At 47.1% G+C, this 23130-nt stretch overlaps 1 protein-coding gene across 2 annotated transcripts in view; it reads left to right on the top strand.

Moving 5' to 3' along the window:
• LOC124301224 (transcription factor AP-2-epsilon) overlaps positions 1–23130 on the top strand; it is a 205393-nt gene that overhangs the window by 56723 nt on the left and 125540 nt on the right. Inside the window, exon 1 of one of the 2 annotated variants that reach the window (XM_046756016.1) lies at positions 22092–22223. The exons of the other annotated variant lie outside the window; for it this stretch is intronic. Within the exon in view, the coding sequence (XP_046611972.1) occupies positions 22179–22223 (45 nt within the window). The 5' untranslated portion in view covers positions 22092–22178. Of the gene's footprint in view, positions 1–22091; positions 22224–23130 lie in introns of those variants that run through there. 2 annotated transcript variants of the gene reach the window in all.

Below are 23130 nucleotides of genomic sequence, written 5' to 3'. Positions count from 1 at the left end.
TATGCCTAGTTATTCTTGATACGCCGAGTGACTGAAAGTTTCAACGATACATCTATTTTCTCATTTTGTGATGCGAGGTTGGTTTGAGTAGGTTCTCGCTGCCGGAAGGCAGGCTAATTTTTACTCCACACGGCACGCGCAAGTACCGGAAGAAGTCGGATTTTCATTCGAATCAATCCTCCCGTGCCTGCACACCAGTAAACTGCATATATTGGTAAAAATTCCGCGACCTAGGTCGTTCTACGGAGTCAAATTTTTACTCGCGTCCTGAAAAAGTGAGACCAAACGTCAAACGTATATTACGGGCACGTAGTCGGCTCAGGTTTCACTCTCTCCTCTTATTTTCCCCGACGTGATCTTCTCGGAGAAAATATGGAAGGAGCGCATGTTTCAAAGTAAGGACTACCCGTCGAAGCGCGGGGGAGGTAACCTAACCCAGAACAGTGTACAACGCACACTCTGACGCAAGCACGGACTCGCAGGAACATAGATAATACATCGACCGGTACGCGGTCGACCATCTCGTTTTGTCGGCTCTATACTCACCGCGTAATCACAGTGCCCCCTGGCGTTGTGGGGGGCTCGATTCTTCTCGAACGGTAGGGCGGGGGTCCGGAGTCGCTGGGGTGCGGGGGAGGAACCGGGGTGCAGGGGCGAGGGGTCGAGCCCACATCCACCTCCGCCTCCGCCCCCGCTAACCCCGTCAAACCCGCCGCCCCCGCCGTCCGACCGAGGAGATTACACCCCCGAGGCAGAGGCATCGCGTGTCAGGCCCCTCTTACGCTTCTACGCCCTCCGCGGCACTCCGGGACTTGTGCTGCACGGGCCCCGGCTCGCTCTTCGGGGCTTACGACCGGCCGGTATATGCCCATTGCCCATGTACTCGCACAACCCGCGGGTGGTTACATGCCACATATGTACTCACGGAGTACGGATAGTAAGGGCCTCACCTAACCTCGTCGACATCCCGGTGTGTGCACACGTAACTACGGGCCAGCCCTTACGCTGCAAAGCGATGCGCGCGTGTGTTTGTGCCGATGTTGTATCGTCGATGTGGGTTCCACGTAACACGTTGCAAGTGCGACTCGATGTACTTACACCCGGGATGCCGTGCTCTAGGAGCGGTTGTCTCGGCTGGATTATCAGATAGTTCACCGTGCCTGTGTGATGTTATATACCTATAACCGCCCCCTTTCGCGGGATCATCTTCGCCTTGGCGGATTCTTGTTTCCCGGCCTCTTCTTCCATCGACGATACCAAGGTATGAGCGCCGGACGGCCGTCTACTACTACTGTTTATCGTTATCTGTGTATACTGCAAGTAGTGCACCATTTAGGTTCTAGCTTGTAGGAGAACGAGTTTGCGCGGAAAATGGCCGTTAGCCTATGTTGAAACGCCCGATATCGTCGATTATGATATAAGATTTCTGTTGCGAATTTATTGGTGCAGTAAGAAATTACCTGGTCGGTTTATTCATTTTTTTTTTTCTCATTTTTTACAATAAGAGTCACTTTAGTGTCAAGTTGGAATGTTTATATACATGTGCGAGAAGAAACATTGACATGTACATAGTGTTTGATATCATTTGGAAAGGTCAAGTCGATTGCTATTCTTTTCGCTAATACATGTACTAAACTTGAGAAATTTTATGACTTGGTTCATCGAATTTGCCATTTCTTTTTTCTGTTATTTTGTGTAAAAGTACTACAGTGTACTTATTTTACGGTATCGAGGTTTGAGAAGTAATGAAATACCGATGAAAAGAGAGTAGGATATTTAGTGTTCTCTTTCGAGTAATTACGGAATTCGATACAGAAACTGAAGCACATCGGAAAACAAACGGAGAATTCTACAGAAAAAACAGACTTAAGATTCGTTGCACTTAGGCTATCGTTCTACGAACCTAATCCAGCTCTGTACCGTAATAAATTACGTTGCCTTTCCGCGACCTTTTTGCAAACTGACCAGAATAGTAACAGTAACATTACGCGCAACTGAGAGAGAGAGAGAGAGATAGAGAAGCGTTTATTTGCCCTAGGACAAGTCTCCTCCGCCGGAAATATGAACGGTACATAGACAAAACAGAAAAAGATGAATAATTTATAAGCTGATTGTGAATCGTAAAGAAGCACGAAGTTAAAATTAGCACTGAACTAAGAAAGTAGGAGGAAAGAGAACAGAACTATAGATAAACGAGAAGATAGATGAAAATAAACAGATATAGAATGCAGAAATGTAAAAATGAATAGGAACACATATAAAATGTATAAATAAAAAGAAAAAGAACATAAAATAAAAATATAAATAAGTAGAAATGAAGGCATAAAAGTGGCAAAATAAAATTGAATGAAATAACAAAATAAAAGACGAGAAATAAATAGATGAGACATACATCGAAAGATTAAAACAAAATATCAATAAAACGAGCGGTATAAAGGTACAAATAAAATTAACACAATAGTGAAAAATAAATCAGGTTAACATAGAACAAAATAGATTATAGACCGAGAAAGAGAGAGAGAGAGAGACAGAGGTCGTGTTAGAGAAACACGAGCCCTTGAGGGGTTAAGTAGAGTCGGTTTTTCCATCCGCATCTGTCTACACGCCGTATAATAAAAGCAATGCAGTAAAACTGGCGCGGCTCTTCCGAGGTTACGGAGAAAATGGCTCACAGTTTGCGTACGCGAAACGTGCCTTGCAAAATGAAGTCAATGAAACGCGGAGAGCGCGGCGCGATAGTTTGTCGCCGGTCTTGGCTCTCAGGGCGTCCGATAGCCGTGCGAATTTACTCGAATGCACACCGTGACTCAGACATCCGCAGATAAGCCCATTACGTACTTGTGCGTTGAGCGGATAATTTAAGAACGGAAGTCGTAGTAATAGAGTTATTAAACCGAGCGGTCTTGAAGGCGAGCATCTACCTGCAAGCTCCGCGGCATCCCCTGCGCAACGAGCACCGATATATTTCACGCTCGAACTGCAATCCTTTGGCGGATACGCGTCGACTCACAAACCGCAGCAGGAGAGTGAAAAACGGTAAGGAATAAAGATCCGTCCAGACGTTGTTCGAGAATAGCGCGTCGTTACGACTGACAGAAATTGCGGAATTTTATCCGCATAATTCTCGAGGCGTAATCACGAGTCCGAGTAACGAGCGAGACGTTCGCTCGTTTTGCCAAGACGGACGGTGTGGTTATTGTCGTCTTTATACTCAGGCGGAGAGATCGACGCGCGTCTTTGCCTCTGGAGCAGCAGGTGAACCGAGGATCTGTCGTGATGGGCTCAAATTATAAAAGCTGCACCCGGTGCAAGGCTTACATGAATTGAAATCTCGCGGCCCGATTTCGGTGCAATTTCAAAGAAAGTCCCGTTCCTCATCCCGGGACTATTATATAAAATATATCCCAGACGCCATTCAAGGAAATAATGTCCCATATCTCGTGCAGATAATTCCCCAATTCGATTCCTCCGTCGATAATTTCCTAATAGTTCCACCCTCGTCTTTGGCTGTCAGGTGAGCCGAGATCCGACGGAGAGGAGAGGAGAGACAGAGGTGATGCGCTCTCTTCGACGCCGGATCCTTCGCCAGGAATTAAAGGTCAAATTAGACCAGCCTGTGTGTTTCCACGTACACGTTGTACCCGCGCCTGTGTGCACGAAAAGGACCGGAGACCGTTTGCCGAGGACCTTGACGAGGGGCTTGAAATGATTTTTACTTTACCTCGGAAAGAGATCGTCTGCGTGTACGTTGCGTATTAACACGTATACCTACTTGTATAACAACGCAAGCTTGCCATTATCCTGGGGGGTGTCTGCCGTACAGTGCGGTCAAAGCATACACGCGCGCAAAAAAGACACGAGAGATTCGCTTTGACGGTGTCCAGTGTTTATTGTAAGCGAAGACGAAGTAAAAACTAGCCGATCATTATACGTGTATACCCTTGATTCGGGGATGAGAATCAGCGGCTGTGGAATTAGAGGTTGTAAAAATGTGTGTCATTTACCAGCAAGCTTTATAAACGACTCTTTATTTGATAATAATTGATGCAGAACCGCCATAAACACTCGTTTTCTCGGATCTTGGCAGCCTCATTTTGTCATTTCTACCTCTACTTTTACGTATGCATGCGTGATATACCAGCACGTTTATACCTCAAACCTCTTCCTTTTTCCCTCCTTCATCCCTCCTGCGGTTCGCGGTTCGTACGCCGCATCCTACGAGTAAGATTGGCATGATTCGCTCGTTGTAACAACCGGGCGTAATGCTGAGGCAATCTCAGGTACATACTCAACTGTCGTTAGCCAAACCTTTAGCTTTTTGCGTTACATCCAATTAATCGGCAAAAAATCGCCGTCCAAATTGCCGGCGAGTCGTCGCGTCTCGGAATGGCTACTTTCTCGCGAACCCTAATCACAGTTAAAATCAAAGAATCGCAATTAGAACGAAAACTCGGCGTAATTTCACATCTCCATTAGCGAAATTTGGGTGACCCGACGTTCGCGCCTCGTTGTCGGATTTCGTCACGATGTCTAATGATTCAAAAATCGTAGGTCCGGTGTGTTTGATTACGCTGGATGAGAGCTGGAGGAGCGAAGGATCGAGAGAGAAGAGAGACACGCATTTACCGGCGGTCGTATATAGCCGGGTATGCGGCAATCCTGCACCCGCCCACAAGTTCTTGGTACAACGAAGCACCAAAACCACAAATCTATAATTTGCCGCCGGGATGCGTATAATAATCTTTGAATACCAGAAACTATCCTATTCATTATTTCGATCAGTGCGTTTGCTACCAACCGTCGAATCGCCGAGGCTGCTCCTCCCTTCCCTCCCTCCCCCTCGCCCCACCCCATCAAACGAATACAAAAGCATAAAGTATAATATGAATCCCCGTCATTATGCTAATCCTCGAAATGATAGTCCACCGAAACTCGCGGAATGCCGTGTAGCTCTGTGCCTTCTCTGAGGAGGTGGATCAGCATTTCGGAGGCATTCGTATATCGGAGCCGATGTAGTTAGTTCGGAAGTATCATCGATTAGCCTTCGCCTCCGTAAACCGCGGAGGAATACAAACTGCTCGCGTAAAAATGATCATGAACAGCTTGGAGTAAAGAGAATTTTCAAACTTTCGTTATCGCGTCCGTTTCACTGCGTGTCGATCGGTTGGTCTTGGCCACGTTTGCTAGGCGACGAAGATGACTCGGAGACAAAGGTATCGAACTTATGTGTATACTCGTACATGTATACGTCGAGTTTCAGGCTGTTGCAATTTTTCGGTCTGGAACCACCCACGCGTCGGCTCTCGTGAGTTACGGCCGTGACGGGACGTTCGATGCGCACCTGATCCACGATAATCGCCTCTAATCTTCCACTTTGCTCTTTCGTTGGGCATTACCTCCCTCCCTTGCCGAATGCCGTATAAATCTCTTAGCGATCATAAATCAACCTTGGTACAGCGTAGAAAGTTTAGATAAAAAGGAAAAGAACAATAGAGAAGGAAAAGTGGTGTAAGAAATGAAAAAACAACACTCCGCGTAAATTATGACACCCTGAAACTTCCCGGCATTTCTAACTCTGGATGCTCCCCAGATTTATAAAACTTGACGTTGATTTTTGTTTACTCCAGTGTTTTGCTGGTTCAGTCTTTCCATGATCCTGGATCAACCTTTGTCTGGAGTGAATGTAGATTCTTGCATGATTGGTTGAACGTCGTAAGGTCAAGACAGTTGCCGGTATCTGTATTATCGTTTGTACTGTTGGACTTACTATTCGAATCTCTAGAACACACTATTCGCTGGATTCGAAGCACCTCGGTATGAGAATAGATGCGATCATCATTGTCGTCATCGTCATCATCATCATTTAGATGCAAAGAGATGAAGGCAGCTGGGACGTTCCGGCAGTATAAGTTGGCGGAGTAGAAGGAGAGCTTAGATCAATCAACTTGTGCGAGAGTCGCTATGTGGAGGAATAAATGTACCGGGTGGTTGGTAAACACGAAACGCCGAAGGAGGAACGAGGAAATTAGTAGTGCGTATGATCGAGAGACGTTTTGTAAGCCTTGAGCGATATGGCTCCTACAGAGCCAGTAAGCTGCGAAGCCACTTCAAGCCTTCTTGCATAAGGACCCGAGGGTCCGGTGCAGCATGGTGAGCCGAGGTCCTGCCCACGCAGACATTCCCCGTCCGTCCGTCCGTCCGTCCGTCCGTCCGTCAGTCCGTCGGTCCGTCGGTCCGAGGCGCAACTTGAGTGCAAGAGCCGCGAGAGCCACGACGCAGGTTGCATGTCCTTAGGGCTCGAGTGCGCAAAAGGCCCGGTGTTTTCGACCATTTCGCCAAAGTTGGGGGCCGATCCTCATCTCGAGTAAATGAGAGTCCTCCGCCTCCCCCATACTTTCGCAAGTTGCTTAAACTTTTTACAAAAAACCCCTTCAATTTCTGTGCCAAGAAGAACGGTGTGCTCTTATACGAAGAATTCGGGCAAAAAGGAACCGAAAGGGTTTATAAGCTCGCGCTCGCTCTAATCGGAGGGGGCAGTTCAGCTTCACCGTCGATCTTCGACGTGGGACTGAATCGAAACGTAGAAATTAACCGAGCGTCAACCGTACCGTGCGTCTTGTCGCGTATAGCGTCGAAAAGCAGGAGCAGAAGAAGCTCACCGAGATACATATATACATCCGTGCTGAAGAGTAATTCTGATTTGAAATTCAAATCTGATTTCAATTCGAATACCTACCAACGTCGCGGACAGACCGCGTGGCGTGGATCTAGTGGATAATCCACTTCGCCTCGTATCGCCGCCAGGTCTTCTCCCTCGCTTCGCGGATCGTAGCCATAACATGTAACCGTTTTGTCATGCGTTCGTTATTCAGCCGTGCTTCGGACGCCACTCGCCACTCACTTCGAAGAGATAGAAGAGGAGTCGGTAAATTCTGCGGAGTGAAATCGACGTCGAGCTTCTTCCGTTTTATGCACACTACCAACGTCCCTCTATCGGTGTAATCGTCGCGAGAATTTCGAGCCGAGGTTAAAATCGAGATATGAGAAAATTGAGTAAATTGGACGGGATGACACGTAAGCGAGGGTGAAAATTCCCATTCGCGTGTCTCTTCGTAGTCTGGTTTTGTAACTGTTCCATGGCGCCACTCAAAATTACAAGCCTACCCGCGTCCCCTGCTCGGAACACCAATAATTATATACTTTGTAGGTTCGGTCTTGTAAGGGATCCTTACTGTTCCTTGCGTCAATGTTTAGGGTTTTATAGGGCCGGGGTTAGCTAATGAAAAGGTTAGTTGACCCCGACAGAACGCCCTGGCGCCTCTTCTGACAGAGATTCGTTCGGACCTGGCAGAGGTGAATCAAGGCCAACTATTTCAACCGTCCCTAATGTCTTCTCTTTTGATATTCAATAATCATATGCAATAAGGCCTTTTCATTACAGACCCCTTCACCCGCTGCTCTTCGTTTCGTTCTCCTCCCATTCGAATTATAAGCGACCATTTGCATTCAATTATCAATCCATTTTTTTTTCGGTTTTTTTGTTCTCGTTCACGTCGAGATACGAAACTTTTCGTAATTGGTGCTCGGTATTTGTTCGGTTGTATCCGTTTCAACACTTTCACCAAGTTCATCAATTTGTCTTGTTAGTTTTGGGGTTCGTGGGTAAAAAAGGAGGCATGCAAGCGTGTGAGAAAAGTGAGGCAGCTCAGCCCGAAGGAGGATCGAAAGCGTTGGAAGTGTCCCGTCGAGGGTACCGAGAAGACTTTCTCATGTCGTGTGCGTGTCTGAAATTTTTTTAATATCGGTATTAGGTTTTCTCGGAGCAATTACCAACTCGCTAATGGAAATTACAGTGGTCTTCTTTCCAGCGAAGTCTTCTCCGGGGTTTCTCGCGAGGTCTTTTGGGTCTTCGATCCTGCGGGCTGGGAGGTTATACTTTTATACTTATATACTACCTTTTCGGTGGTTCGGTTGCGCTCTTGCGTTTTCGACTCGGAACTATTCGGGGCCCGCAGATAGTGTGGGAAGCGTTTGGGTAATCAATGGTTTTGCCAGGTAGACTCGACCGTTGTGTCTGCGCTGCTTGTATACCTTCGCTCTTTTGGCGGTCCAGGTTTTTTTCAACCTTCGGTAAAATACTATTCCGAACGTTTCACCGGGTCACTTGAAATCCCCCGGATTGTTGCTTTAGGATCCCGAACACGCGTCACTTTTCATGTCGCGTCAAAAAACTTTACAGCCGTGTTTAATCCTTGTGTTATCCGTCCATTATACTTATAACGAATCCAAAGGCATTTTTGGCTCGTGGTGCGATTTCTTTCCCCCGGTGAAAATCATACCGTCACAATTTGACAAAATTGCGAAACTCTGCAAATTCATACGGGCAGTCTGATTCTGATGAAACACCGTGTACATACCTACCTTATGCTTCGCAAATTGAATAGGGTGAATTCTCGCGCGGGAATCCCCGAATGCAAACAGATTCGGACAAAGGTTGCGCCGTGGATATTGCCGACCGCCGCTGGTCAATCCGGTCAACACCCGAGGTACGTGGACCTTCTTCACTTCGTCGTGTTTGGACAGCAGGGAGTTCCTTAGTAGGGTTCGTCTTACGAAACCCGCCTCTGAAAACGATCGATTCCCGTTTTTCACGGTATTGGGATTCGTGTTGACAATAAATGATATGCGCTTCGGATCGTCACACCAATCCTGCACTTTGTACCTAGGTAAAAGTCTTAATTTCGATGCAAGTGTTTCTTTTACCGGATTGCGGTGAAAGTCGAAATCTTCAAAAACGTTCACTTTTTACGAGTTGTTAACTTTTCACACGAGTCGATATCCAAGATTTTGATCAAACGAAAATTCTGATTGAAAATTTGAAGCTTGGGCAAGTTTCACACGTTTGGCACTATCACCGATAAATCTAAACCCATGTCATTCCTAAAGAGGATATTTAATGACTTACAATTAGCTCGAAGAAGGGTGGATTTCTTGAAAAGAAAAAAAAACAAAACCGAAAAACGGTTCTTCCAGGTAGCAATAAAGACATTGGCGAGAAGTGGACGAAAAAGCGAAAAAAGGTTTTGCTCTAGTTTATCTAACGCGAGCTTCCGATACTTGGAATAAGGGAAAGCCGGACTTGAAATAGGATCCGTTGTCTAGTCGGTGAGGTTGTGGAAGTCGGAGTCGAGGATTTCGAGAGGAATGCGCCGGGCGCACGACTATATTAGTAGGTCCATGCAGGCCGACGGTCAGACTAACCCGTACTGCCAACCTTTGACCCGCTAAACTCACTCGCCGCACGCGGAGGGCCGGGGCCCGGGCTCTTGGAAAGCAAGAAAAAGATCGAGCGAAAGAAAAAGGATATAAAAGTGGTGCGTCGAGGGCGTACGGAGCGCCACGTCGTAAACATATTTTTATTAAATAATTAGAGATTAGGGTTCTCCTTAATGGGTGGTTAGCCCTCGCGTGCCCCACCACCCCGGCCGGCCAGCCGCGGTTTCATTCCAAGCATTCCTCCGGCTACAACATCGCGCACGTGATATTCCCACACTCTCGGCTCTTGTCTCTTTAACGGGGACTTACCCCCGCCTCTCGCTTCTCTCGCCGATTGATTATCAATTGATTATTTACCGATCGAGGATCGCCCATCGATCTTCTTCTCCGTCCGCCTGCCACCCGGACAGCGGTCGATCTATTCGTCTCTATCGAAATAATGGGAGAAACGTCCGCAGCGCGTCGCGTCTCTTCATTCGTCGAGCAAAAAAAAAAAAAGCTCTTCCGGAGATAGCTTTGCGAGATGTGTACGGGCGTAAGATTCTGGGTCACTGGGTGGACACCTGAAAGAGAAGGCGCGGAGGCCTTTCATCAGCGGGATACTGAAAGCTCGTTTAATCAAGAGCTTTGAGACGGCCGAGAAGTATTAAGGATCCGACGTGCTTGGCGGTGTATTGTTGCGCTAAATTTGCCGACGGAAGAAGGGAGGATTAAGAGGCGATGTGTCGAAACGGCGAGTGGCGAACGAGGGGCGTCCAATTATCGATAATTACGGGAGGGCTTGCAATCCGTTTTCCCGGTAATGATTCCAACGATGATTCCCGCGACCGCGCTAATGAAGGTGAAACAATGCCCGGCCGGGCTTCGGGACGGTTCCTGTTCGTCTACCGCAGATTTCTTCCGTTCCAGGTGCGCGGAGATGCGGGCGATAATTAATCGAAAGCCTATGCCCCCCTCGTCCCGGCGTCGGCAAGCGCAAAGGCCCTGGAGAGTGTCTTCGCGAGGACAGGGGCGGCTTCTTGCCGACACACGAACGGCACTCATTCAATTATCACGCTGACATCGGGCGCATCAATCTTGGCGCGAACTTTGCCGGCGAGAGAGAAGCTCGATCACGGATAGAAAGAGAAGGCGGGAAACTGACGAGGAGGCGGAGAGATCGGCGGGTGTAAAGGTGCGCAAAGATCGGAAAGTATGCGGAACGGTTGAATGTGTAGAAAACCGAAATATACAATCGTTGGAATTTCAACGGTTCTTGGATTCGATTCATTTTTTTTTTTTTTTTTTTTGTTGCACGAAATTCGTACGCAGCTCGACGTTCCCAAATTGTTTTCACGCCGTTGTAATTTTACCTTTCGCTGTGATTATAACCGTCGATTTTGATTTTACGTAAATTTTTTTTTTTATCCTACTTTTTTACCTCTTCCAATTTGCTTCGTATTCATCGCTTGTTTTCCATCGTTATCCGTGGTGCGGGACGCAATTATCGGACACGATGTCCTGCATTATACGCTCGATCGATGCCGCAACGATAGGTGATTAAAATTGGGAAAAGAAAACACATTATCACAGCGTATGGACAGCTAGCAGGTTCCATTTCTCACGACGCTTTTTTGAAAAATTTCAACCTCTAGCATTTTGTATGAAATTCCAACTTACATGTGCAGGTGTTGCTTTATTTGTTTTAATAGGATTGGATTAGATGAGTTTTTTTCGGTTGCGTTTCCGTTAAATATTACTTGTTTTCAGCTTGTTTCATTCGCATTGCTCAACGTTTTTCACTTCACTCGCAAAGCGAATCTCTCGAGAATCTCGGCATACGATTTACGGTGAGCATCCCACTGGTTCCGTGAAATCAGATATCGACAGCCTCGCCCCCCGTCCGCTATGAATCAATATACATATGCTGGTGCAGTACGTACAATTCGCATTCACATTCGTTCGGGAACGTGATTTTTATTAGATGAAATATGCAAAGTAGCCATGAGTTTTCGTTTGGATTTTTGAAACATTTTCCCTGCTGGAGTACAATACAGAGTCCGGAACAATGAAAATATTGATGTTAAAATTATTGGTGAAATTATGCATTATTCGGTTGGCTCAGAGTATTGTTGATTTAAATATGTTCTATTAAATCACGACGGAACTCGCGTTACGAGTTTATTAGAAAATTTTTGTCCTCAACTAATAGAAGATCAAATTTTGAAATTCATGTTTTACAGCTCTTTCTTCTTTCAGGCACATACGATAGCCAGGACTAAATTGCTCAGAGTGAGAAACAGTGAGAAATCTTGAAAGCGTTCGCATATTTTTCAGGAATATCCTGACGTACACGTGTGGGAAAAATTAGAGGTAAATTTTATACCGCTTGTAAGTCGAGCGCTGCACTTTTCGTCGAGAGAAGTGTTTACGCTCTATTCCGCTAAATGAAATTTTGTCCCGAGGCGAGAACGGGAATGGAACCGGGATGGAACCTGGATCGCGTCTGTTTACCCGAAAACAGATGGTGCTGCCGCGAATATCGCCCGGGGACACCCTCCCCTCTTCCGTCTCCCCCCCCCCCCCCCCCCCCCCCTCTCTCCTCCCCCAGCACCCCTGCCCACGCTTTTTACGCCCCGCTGCCTCGTCCCGAAGAGAACCCGGAGCGATTCTAATCCTTTCGACTCGCGGGCCCTTTTGAGTATGGATAGCTACAGTACTTTTACACCGCGATCGAGAGATCGAAAGGCGGCCGCTTATAGATCACATCGTTCACCACCTGCCCCCCTTCTCTCGACGGAAGATCGACGCTAAGGCGTCGTTAGCTTTTCAGGATGGCGGGTGAAAGAGGCACGTTTTAGAGTGTCGAGAAAGAGAGAAACTCTTCATTTTATTTCGTAGAAGGAAACTTAACGGACTCGAGTTGGGGAAGAAGTTTCTTTTCATTCGAACCGATTAATACGCGTAATTATGATCCTGTGAAAAAGCGAGAAAAGAGAGTTAACAAATTCTAAATAGTGTGGGGCTGGATTGGATTCAGTTGTTTTTATACAACCTGTACTGTTCGAATACGATATTATTTAATGCAAAACGAAAATCAAAGGAACAGTGATGCCATGAAATATTTGCTATATCCGGCATACGAGATATAGCGAATTAAACTTTCGTACCAACTGTTATTATAACGTTATGCTTATAAAAATAGAGCGGTATTTCTGTTATTAGAAAACTGCCGCGTAAAACTCGTTACTCCCGATACGTTTATTCGATTTTCAACAGCTGATGAAATATATAATCGTGTCTAACGTATTTTATTCTTCTTTTCTATCGGCGGGGGTTGATTGAATCGATATTATTAATTTTCGTGCTTTAAAGAAACGTGGTAATATTTTTTTTTCTCTGGCCCGAAATTTCTGAATGATCGACACTGTACTTTTCCCATCGAATTCAGAATTTTTCTGTTACTCCTTCCCCTTTGCCTCTTCATTGACTATTCAATTTCATGATCATTTGAACATCGATTTTTTTGAAAATTCGCGAAAATGTTCGGTCAAACAATTCCCGTCCCTGGTGTCGACGCAGCTGAGGCCGGCGGGGCCAACAGGCCCCGTTTCCCGGTACCGAAGAGAGTATTCGGGGTGGCGTCGCCAGTCCACGTATGCAGATGTCTGTATTTCGGTGCGCATTTCTCGGTAGGTACATCTGCTTGTTCTCACGCGCGGCCTCCCCGTGTACAGTTTTGCGGATAGAAGAGACGTGACGAAGAGGGAGAGAGAGAACGAAGGGGTGGAGATTGGTGGATCCGTGGAGGGCGAGAGAGACGGGGCTGTATTGCCCCCGAGGGAGGAAGGCGACAGCGTGCATATTGAACCGTCATTTCATGGTCACTGCAGAACGAAGTACTGCATTTGATACGAAGAGCCCCGTTGTTGCGGCGGTGCAACGAGAGAGAGAGACGCGGAATGAACGCGTGGGGTTGATCACTGCTAAACGCAGGCTGGGGGCATGTCTAATGGGCATTTATACGCTGGTTCAAATTTAAGTAACCCTTTACTCGCTGCAACGGGGCGGCCGTTGGGGTGGTGGGTTCATTCTCTATCGTCGATTACACCGCGGTGTTATTTGATGCTTGGAGTGCATCGTGATATGAAATCGTAATTCTTGATACCTGTGAGATATCGACCAGTGCTCGTTTCTTTTTCCTCCTTTTCTCATTTTACGAAAATTACTCATGCTCGTCACTGCCAATTGTAATCGAGCCATCCGTTTTTACCCAGCGGCGATCGGACTGTTTATCAGTTTTTAGCTGCTTCGAAACTATACTGCAGGTAACTTTGTAGCGTCAGCTTGAATCTCGTTGAACTGTACGTCGCTCTATCGTTCGAATCAAAGTTCAGACACTCGTCAACACGATGAAACTCCGAGACTATGGCGCAAGGCACTCGGAAGTTGAGGGTTCATCGACTCTCGAAACAGTAAGGTTTTACGCATTTTGATTTGAAGAGTCTCCCGACTTTATTCGTAAGTTCGTTTGTCGTTGTTTTCACTCCGGGAGGATCCATCGATAGGCGAAACGGTCAGGTAGCCGCAATTACCGAGGTACGTGGGGTGAAATCTGTTCCGAGATTCGGCGATACGTGTGCAGGATATTGCCATCCCTAGATTTCCTCTTCACCTTCCGAATTCGGCAAAGACTCACGTCGAATGGTATAGCGGGAATTGTGTGGGTACCGGCGCTGCAACGGCGAAATATATCCGGGGCTGTTGCTCGATGCCCGATGTTGCAGGTAAAGCTATGCGCGGGTCTCGAGCTTCTGCCACTGTAAATAATTGAATTCCTTCCGCGTTTGGAGGCCGGGTGCAGGTTCGCGCGGAGGTTTCCTAAGGTGAATCGATTTTCTCATACCCCTTCAGCTCCCGTCTTTCCAGACCTCCACCTCCGTCTCGCTTCTTCGTCCTCCAGCATCCCTCCCCATCCCATCCTCCTTCTTCTCTCTGGGTCCACCCTACTCGCGCATACATCTCAAACAAAGAGACCTAGATAGACTCTCTCTGCTCGCTCCGCACATAGGAGAAAACCTACCTACCTACCTACCTACCTACCTACCTACCTACCTACCACCTATGTAGAGATACAGCGGGGAAGGAACGGTTCGAAATGCCGGCGGCCATTTTGTAGGCCCTTGCTCGAGGAATCGATGTGACGTTGCCGCAGGGGCGCAAGCGCCACCGGCAGCAGCCCTCCGACGAACTCAACCCTCCGATTCTCCGATCAATTCCATCTTTGGTTATACGCAGGGTGTCGGGCTGAATGTGTCCTCCTCCTCTCCGTCGCCCCTCCGCCTCTATCCTCATATCGGTAAATGCACCTTCGATGTGCTACCCCGTTCTACGCCAACGAACAAGCGTGTACGTATTTCTATGAAAACCGAACGTCACTTGGTTTCAGAACAAGAGTTCCTAGTTTTATTTTTCAGGGGTTTGCAGGTATCTGGAGATACGATATCGGTTGGAATCATCTGGTTTTTGTTATAGTCCGCTGCCATGGGACGATCCGATATATTTGGACGATAATTTATCCCATTGTAGTTTTGGTCAGTTGCATGCGAGACCGGAGTTCATGGAAAATTATTACGCATACGTGTGGAGTTGAGACTTGACGTTAAGGTGTTATAAAAAATTCTGCCGACGTTGTGCCATACTCGTTCTTCCAAAGCACACAGCCGTGCCGATGTGCCCAGTACATAATACCGCAGAATCTGCCCGTGTGTGCGAATACATACGCTTTTAGACTTATATCCGTCTTTCACCGAGACGCCCGCGGCGTCTCCTGCACCGTCTATATCGGCTCCGGCACACGGGTAGCTGTAGGTGATACGGCGTGAGTCGGTTTCACGCCCCCGGCGCAAAACGGCGGGCGAATAGCCATTGGCTCGACAAATCGGAAGGTTCGCCGGTATTTTCGCTCTAGGACGTTCCTTTATCATCCTTCTTTCCTTCTCCTCGTTTTCATGAAATAAGAATGCTTCGGCTTATCGCCTCATTTCCCGATGACGCAAATTGAAGAAGTCCGCATGCCAAGTCGTTATGTTTTAAATCTGCGCGACAAGCCGCTCAAAAGAACTTCGCCGATCCAATTATTATTTCACCCGGAAGACTGCGAGTCTGCCGTTTTCGGTGGGATGAGACAACCTCGAATCAATTCGACAGTCGTTATTTTTACCAGTCGCGAACAATGTTCCGTACCAAACTCGCTGAAGCAAAGTGTTCGTGCATTGTTTTACCACTGATGATTTGAAAAATGGTGACACCCTACGTGTAGGAATTCTTCAAAAATTACAGTCATTCCGATCCAATGCGTGTACACTGTACATGAATTTTCATCTTTGAGGTAGAAATGAGCGTCAGTGGTTTTCAGCAGTTGTGTACTAAAGTTCGTAAAATACAATCTTGGACATGAATTTGGAATTTGATGCGATAACATGCTTTCAGACACTAGTGGATGGTGTCACTTTTCAATGTTGCACAGAATCCCACCCAGAAATTTTATTACGATCGATCGATCCTAGCGAGATCGTCTCATCGATAATTGTAGTAATAAAAGAAAATAGAAAAGAAAAGAAAAACAAAGTCCGCAGACCGCGCGCTCGCGTTGATCTCGGGATTCGCGACGCCTGGCGTGTCATCGTGATTATACAGGAATGAGGGTTATTTTCGTTGAAGTAATAAAGTTAAGCGACATCCCGTGGCATCCGCTTTGACACGTCATGTGATAAATCGTAATCTTACAATCCCCGTTGGATCGCGGTCGGTGAAGCGCCGAAGGTAGGTAGGCACGGTGTACATTCCCCAGCCTCGGCGAGAGATCAGCGGATCATGCGTGCACCGCACATTCTGTATTCGCGTTTGATAGCCGTATGCGTGTCGCCGTAGTCACAGACACCTACGAGCATCTGGGCACATTATTATAATTAGCTATTTTCGCTGAGTGCGGATTCTCGCCGACGTGTGTTGGTTGGTAGGTGCGTGCGCGATACACGCGGCACAGGATAGGTAGGCAGGGTACATGTGCAGGGTAGCAGCCGGGATTACAGGAGATAATCTTCGGCCTCGGGGCGAACGACGTCGGGACTTCGTCTCGGGACGTGTACCTGACTCTGGGTACCAGCGTACGTACCTACTCGATTTATGGTAACAGCCCTCATTGATTCTATGTACGCCAAAATCATTACCCACTCATTTACGCTTCGGTATCGCGGCCGGACGAATTATTATCGCCGTCTTTAATGCGTCGTATCGATCGGGAATATTCTTGCATATATAAAAGTTTTCCCCGTTCATTTCCCAAGATGATAATTCTTACAGCTCGAAATAGCGGTGAAAAGTCCTATTTTTTTTAGATCTTGACACAGTCGTTTACGGGAAAATCAGTCGCCCTTCCGTACATACGAGTTTGAATTTAAACTTTTTAACCGTTTCACGGTGAAACGTCGAAAGTTTTGCCCAGCGACCTGATGAGGGTGTCTGAAATAAACCGTGGCAAATTTTTATGAGGAACATTTTTTTCCTTTAGTTCGTTTTGGGACACCGCGGATGTTTTTTTACATGCGGGGTGTGTCTTGGCCGCAGAGCTGGCCGTATATCTCCTTGGACAATCTTGATTTCTGCGCTAACGCGTGAATAATATTTTTTTCTTTTGTATATTTTTCAGACCCCGCTTTTACCGCAGGCCTTGTATTAACTGTTATACATTATGTACCATACCTGCCAGTTGCAAATACCATAGATTAATTAGATAAGCGCTAAGAAACAAAAAGGATGAAAGAACAGAACAAATATTCTACACGCCTATCTATTATGTGACTGCGAAGTGTATCGCATGTTTCTAAACAGCCGGACAATGGCAACAAGGAGAGAAATGTAAGCGCCTGTAACAAGAGAGGATAAACCTCAACCTCTTACAATTATAGGTAAATTTTAAAGTAAACATTCGTTGTTAAAATGTTCACCGACTTTATTGCAGTGAGCAGTTATACTCCGTTTTATCCCCTTGTTTGGTCAGTTATCTGTACTCGCATCCAGTGATAATAAAGCCGTAGTACGTGCAAGTAACTATTCAGGTTTATTCTCCTGCAGGCAGTACGCGTTTATCCATTTACTCATTTTTACACGTCTGTAACAAAGTGAGTCGGAATGTATTGGAAAATAATTTTTGTAGAACCCCTCGAGGAGATTGCGTTTTGTGTCTACGCTCGCAAATATCTTTCCATCTCTTACACTTACATCACGTTTTGGAATTGCTTGTTCCCTCCTCAACGTTCCTACAAAATTGAACGTATAACTACAGCCGGCATAACGATTCCTGGAAACCGTTAAAAGCTTATCTGTAACTAGGTTTGTAGAAACAGATGCTAATGGCAAAATGTTATAAAGCCCACCCTGCCACCATGGCGTTGTTTATGCATACTCTTCCTTTGTTTTCTTGACTAGCAAGGCTTATCATTTAACGCTTCTGAATGTCATTAATTTCGAAATCGTAAAAATTATTTCTCTGTCGATTTCAACGTATTTGAAAATCTATGGTGCAGTCAAACGTTGAACAAAATCGATACGACCGGTTCATATTCAACGCGGCGATGAAAAACTATGATTTTCATTTTCTCCCAATTTCGTTTCAGAATTTCTTTCAGACGTGCGACACGTACACTCGTTACTACGCAAGGCAGCAGAGACCGTGGCTTGCACGAAGGCCCATAAACGGGTCGTTTGTGTACCCAGTGAAGCCGCGAGATTAACGATAAATCCAAGGGTCTTTTTGTTTAACGGTTAACCCCTCACGAGCTTCCCGCCGTCTTGCGATACTTGCTCTTTAACCGGTCGGTTACACGTCGTACGTACAACATCCACGCGGCTGCACTCTGGACGCAGAGAACAAATCTCGTCTCCCTTTGTTCCAAGTGATTCTCCATTCTCCGTTAATTCGATTCAATTCTTCCACGTCCCGCTCGCATCTGGCCCTGACCTCCCTCTTCGCCGGGGGTTTGTTATCGCAAGAAGGAGGCGCTCCGAAGTGGCCCAAGATCGAGGATGCACCCGGGCGCAAGCGCGAAAATATTTTTTTCCTCCCAAGATTTGACAACCCCTCTGGCACCACCGGGCTCCGCTAGCTCCCGGTGATTGGAAGCTTACCCTCCGGGCGAGAGACACGCGCGCAGGCGCACTCCCCTCGCTACCACGTCGCTTTAAGGGTTCCCGACTCGACGCGGTCCTCCCTGCGGCGAGATTTCCAGGACGACACGCCCCAGGCAACCAGATCAATAAGATACCTCTTCGGTTACGCCCCAGGTCACGGGAGCAAGACGTCTGCGGTCCATCTCTGGCTCCGTACCTACTTCCACTCTCTCGTGTCCGTGTTGGCGCTGGTGTGAGGGGAGGTATTCCGCACGCACACGCTTCACGGCTTTCGCCAGGATTCGATGCCGAGCGTCACGAACCGTTAACACTGTTTCCAATCCCGCCACAGTCTCCGCGCAAACTTCCTTTTGAACTTTATCCATTTCACGGAAACGAATTACGACAGACCGCTACTGCATCTTTCGGTTTCCCATAAATCGCAAAATCACTCGTACTGATCAGCAGTATTGGATTGTTGATTTCACGAAAATCGTCCAAGAGTCCTCTAATGGCAATTATATACCTCGTCAGGATCTTAACGTTCTTCTTCGACCGGACTAAATTCTCGACTAAAGTTCCTAGTGTGGAAGTGGTTAACCTTTAGCACCTTGGGGGTTTTAAATCGAGATTATCGTAACTTGAAAGTTTCTGCCTTTTTGTAAAATTTCATACTACCTTTGTATTAAAAATTATTCCTACGACCTTATCTTGTAAAAGGTACTTAAATGAATGTCAAAAAAAAAAAAAAAATTCAAGTGACAATATCAACATGCTTCGGTGCACGACCCCGAGGTATAACCAGCAATGTTATACCACGTGAATCTGATACCAGCTAAACGTTGACTTGAAGTCAATCGCAAAGAGGAAACTATGAGAGAGTCTTTCTGTTCACGAGCATGAGAATATTATACCAGTTACGACACTTATTCACGAGTTGTTTAAGCCATTGTTATGTTAATTAAATCAGTGCGACGAAGAATAGTTTCCTATACAGCGTCGTATGATGGATCGTATGATTCAAGTCACGGTAACGTTGAGCTTTTTCGTCGTACATAATAATCATATTCCACGGTGAATTGTAAAATCTTGAAACTCTGGCACGAAAAGACTTTGTTCAATTCAGGTGTCCTGCAAAGTAAAAAAAAAAGAGTTCCTCACGATATGCATTCAACGCCACCTCCAAGTCGAATTTAAGGTATCGCGGTGCCTTTCCGCGGAGTGTGAGGGTTACTTTCAAAACACCCCGATGGTTGCGTGAGCCATGTGCACGAGATGATTGCCCTGAGACTTCACGATCACGCAGTCGAGACTCGTGCTGTTCCGATTAGCTGTGACGAATATTGCTCGGAGCATTCCGTTGGGATAATGAACAGTTTCTCTGAATTCACCAGTGCATAAAGATCGATTACCGACCGATGGAACTGCTTCAGCTGCCGGTTGTCCTCCTACCCGAAAGAACCCGTCCTTATACGCGACGCGCGTGAAATTTTTCACCACATATTATTATTAAAGCATAATTACTTGACATTAAAAGTATGGCCGGTTTCGGAACGCATGGCTTACAATGTATCTCGGATTTTTTTAACTCACTTTTCTCCAAGGCTCGAGAAGCTGACACTACGTGATTGTCGCTATAATTGATCCGATGACGACAGTTGCTCATTTAGTTCGTCATTTGTGCAACGTTACGGAGACCCGATCGATACTCACTCACTCACTTCCGACTAACCGTAACGCGATTTATCGACGTTGAAAGACTACTGGAGGTTAAATTTAGCGGTGAAGGTATATCAGAATTGCGCTATAAAGCGGAGCTGTATGGTCTCGAAAGGTGTGGCTTGCTGCTGGCAAACGGTCAGAAGAATTTCATTCACTCGTCCATTGGCTCGGCTAACCAACCAGAGGGCAATCCTTGAGTGAATTCCAAAGGGTCCTGAGACTCTGGACGGGGGTTCCGGAAGGTTTCGGGTTTTCGTTGTCCCTCAAGGCGACCCGGACGCGGGGACTCAGGACGCCATTGATAAACTGCCGGGCAATGGCTCCGATTTGCTTTGGGCAAAAATCAGGTAGACGCCGTTCCAAACGTCAAAACACACCCCGAGCGTAAACGTTCCTTGACCTCGCCAACAGTGGTGTTCAATTTTATTTACATCCGAAAAAGCAGTTTCCAATTGGAAACGGATCAGAAATTGAAGAATCCGTTCGAAACTGCCTGGAATCTCAGACAAGTAATGGCGAATGGAAAACAGCGTAGCCAGAGTAATTATCGTTCACGTGCTTCATTGGTTGATACTTAGCAGTTTCACGAGCAATAAGAGCAAATTGAAGTTCGCCGAGATACGAGATTGCTCCCGGAGGACATAGGGTGTAATTACCCGCATACGGAATAATAAAGCGAAATGGGGTACGCCAGCGTTTTTTCACGGTTTCGTCACCGCGCAGGCGCGTGTGGCGTAAAGTTGCACGGCTCAAATTACCCGTTAAAGGAACTGTCGCCTCGTTCTTCCTCACGACCATGTAACAGCCGTTAATTCTATCGATCGTCGGATGATTGGCGTTGCGATCAAGGCTTGTCGAAATCCTTCCGAGCCCCGCAACTGTCACCTGTGCACACGATCGAGTCCCAGTTTCTTCCGACGACTCTGGAAGCGAACGAAAAGTAAATTTCAGGTGGCGAGAAGCCGGGCTAAGACCTGGGCCACGTTCGGCTCTCGATATCTGGTCAGTTCAACCGGCGTGCATCTTCCCTCTGCGGCGTTATCGGAGGATCGTGACTCGCGATCTTGATCGTTGGGCTCGGTGGTCCAATCGGCAGCCGAGGGCGCGGCGTGGGCCTGATGGAACGTCGGGCCCAAGGCCCCATTGGGCGCGGACCGATCCACGGCGCCCAATGACGGGGTGAGGGAATCGTCGGGCCCATAGGCCACGTCCAGCCCGACCTCCCACTCTGGGTCCGGGGCCCCGTTTGTCCGGTAGAGAAGGCCCCGCGGGCGCAGTAACCCTCCAGTCCTCTTGTACGACGGTTAGGGCGATCCTATATACCCACGAAGGTCGAGATATCGGAAACAATATCCAGCGCCGGTAACCCGATATATCTCGGGCTGACATCGCGAGCCGTATCCCCGAGGGATGCAAACCAACCCGCGGTCATCTGTCAAGCATTCGAAATTAGCATAATGTTTGCGGACCGAATGATCGTCCACTGAACACCCGATCAGTGCCGCGTAGTTCGACCGGTTTTTCAGTTCTCCGTTTATTTCGTTTGCTTCTTTTTCGACGGTTCGAATATTATACGCGTATTTTTTCTTCGTCCTCCTTCGAGGACCCCCCGCCCACCCCTCCCCCTTCAACCCTCCTCCCCCCGCACCGCGCAGTGTGTGCTTCGAGTGATTAAAACGAGACTGTGATAATTAGTACTGTACTACCTATTATGAAAAATTTTCGAAAGTGCAACGCGAATTCAACTTAAAATAGAAGAGGAAGAAAACCTGCTTCTTGGACGCTTGAGTTAAGGACGAAGGACTGCAACGAAAGCCTTCTGTTCGTACGAAAAACAAGAGTAAAAAATCTGTGACAAGTCCTGGTCGAACCACGTGTCGACGGTCGTATGAGTACGTTTACTACCATTCGTCATGGAACAGTGAATGCGGGTTCGTATCGACTGGCGAATCAACAGTTCTTCGTAAAGAGACAAGCTGCGTCGATTGAATAAAATTTGTGAACGACCTGTAGTTATTCAACTTAGCCGAATGCCGAACCTAGACTACTACAACACCGCCAGGATGCACCAAATGGTAAACTCTTTTCAAAATTCATAGGCGAATTTTCGTATGCGAGCGTACCGACTACTCGTACGATGAGAATGTGGAAGACCGGTTGAGTTAATTGTACGGGGTCCGTAATTAAACTCCGAGCATCACGAGACAAACTCGCACGGGTTTGCAAACAGCCCGGGTAAAGTTTGTTTCCCAATGCGGTCGGGGGGAAGGAGGGCAAGGAAGAAAGCGTGGATGGGGGGAGGAGGGAGAGGAGAAGGTGGAAAGGGCTTGCGGGCCCTGGGGGGGAATGCAATGTAGAAACTGCGTAAATTATGAGTTACGAATGGAATATAAATTGTTAATATTAGGTTATAAATCAGCGGTGATTTGTTATTGCCCGTGCTGCTCACGTGCCCCGGAGAACGCGAGCCCGGCAACCGCAGACGCCTTAATGATAGACTTTAAGGGTACGACTCGTAAAATCCTGACACAATGAAATCATATTCATTCTCAGTTGCTCGCGTTCCGCGCTCCTTCGGGCTTAAAAAAAAAAAACTGCCGCACGTAGCGCGTCTTTAGCTTACGTGCACTTGCGTCTCGTCCGTAAGCTTAATCTTTCAATTCATCGTCACTCGGACCCCGTGCCCAGGGGTTTCTTTTTACACGATCGTTCGACGCACCGTCGCACGGAAGAGAGACGTCTTCGTTCTTCACCCCTTCCAACTTCATCGCTGTGAGGCAAACCAATCCGGCACATCGTTCTTCCTCGTTGATAGTCGAGCTCCATATTACGTACCATCCGGCTGACAGAGAGACGCAACAATTCCGTTGTTAGTACTGGCACCTCTCCGAACTTTACGATCACCAATTACACCATTCTTGCACCTCCGCATGACCATAACCCACGGCATCCTACGCTGCACAGAGTAAAGGGCGGTGGTAG

This window comes from Neodiprion virginianus, chromosome 3, assembly GCF_021901495.1.
Source record: "Neodiprion virginianus isolate iyNeoVirg1 chromosome 3, iyNeoVirg1.1, whole genome shotgun sequence".
Classification (NCBI taxonomy): Eukaryota; Metazoa; Arthropoda; class Insecta; order Hymenoptera; family Diprionidae; genus Neodiprion; species Neodiprion virginianus.
This window is presented reverse-complemented; position numbering and strand designations above follow the sequence as displayed.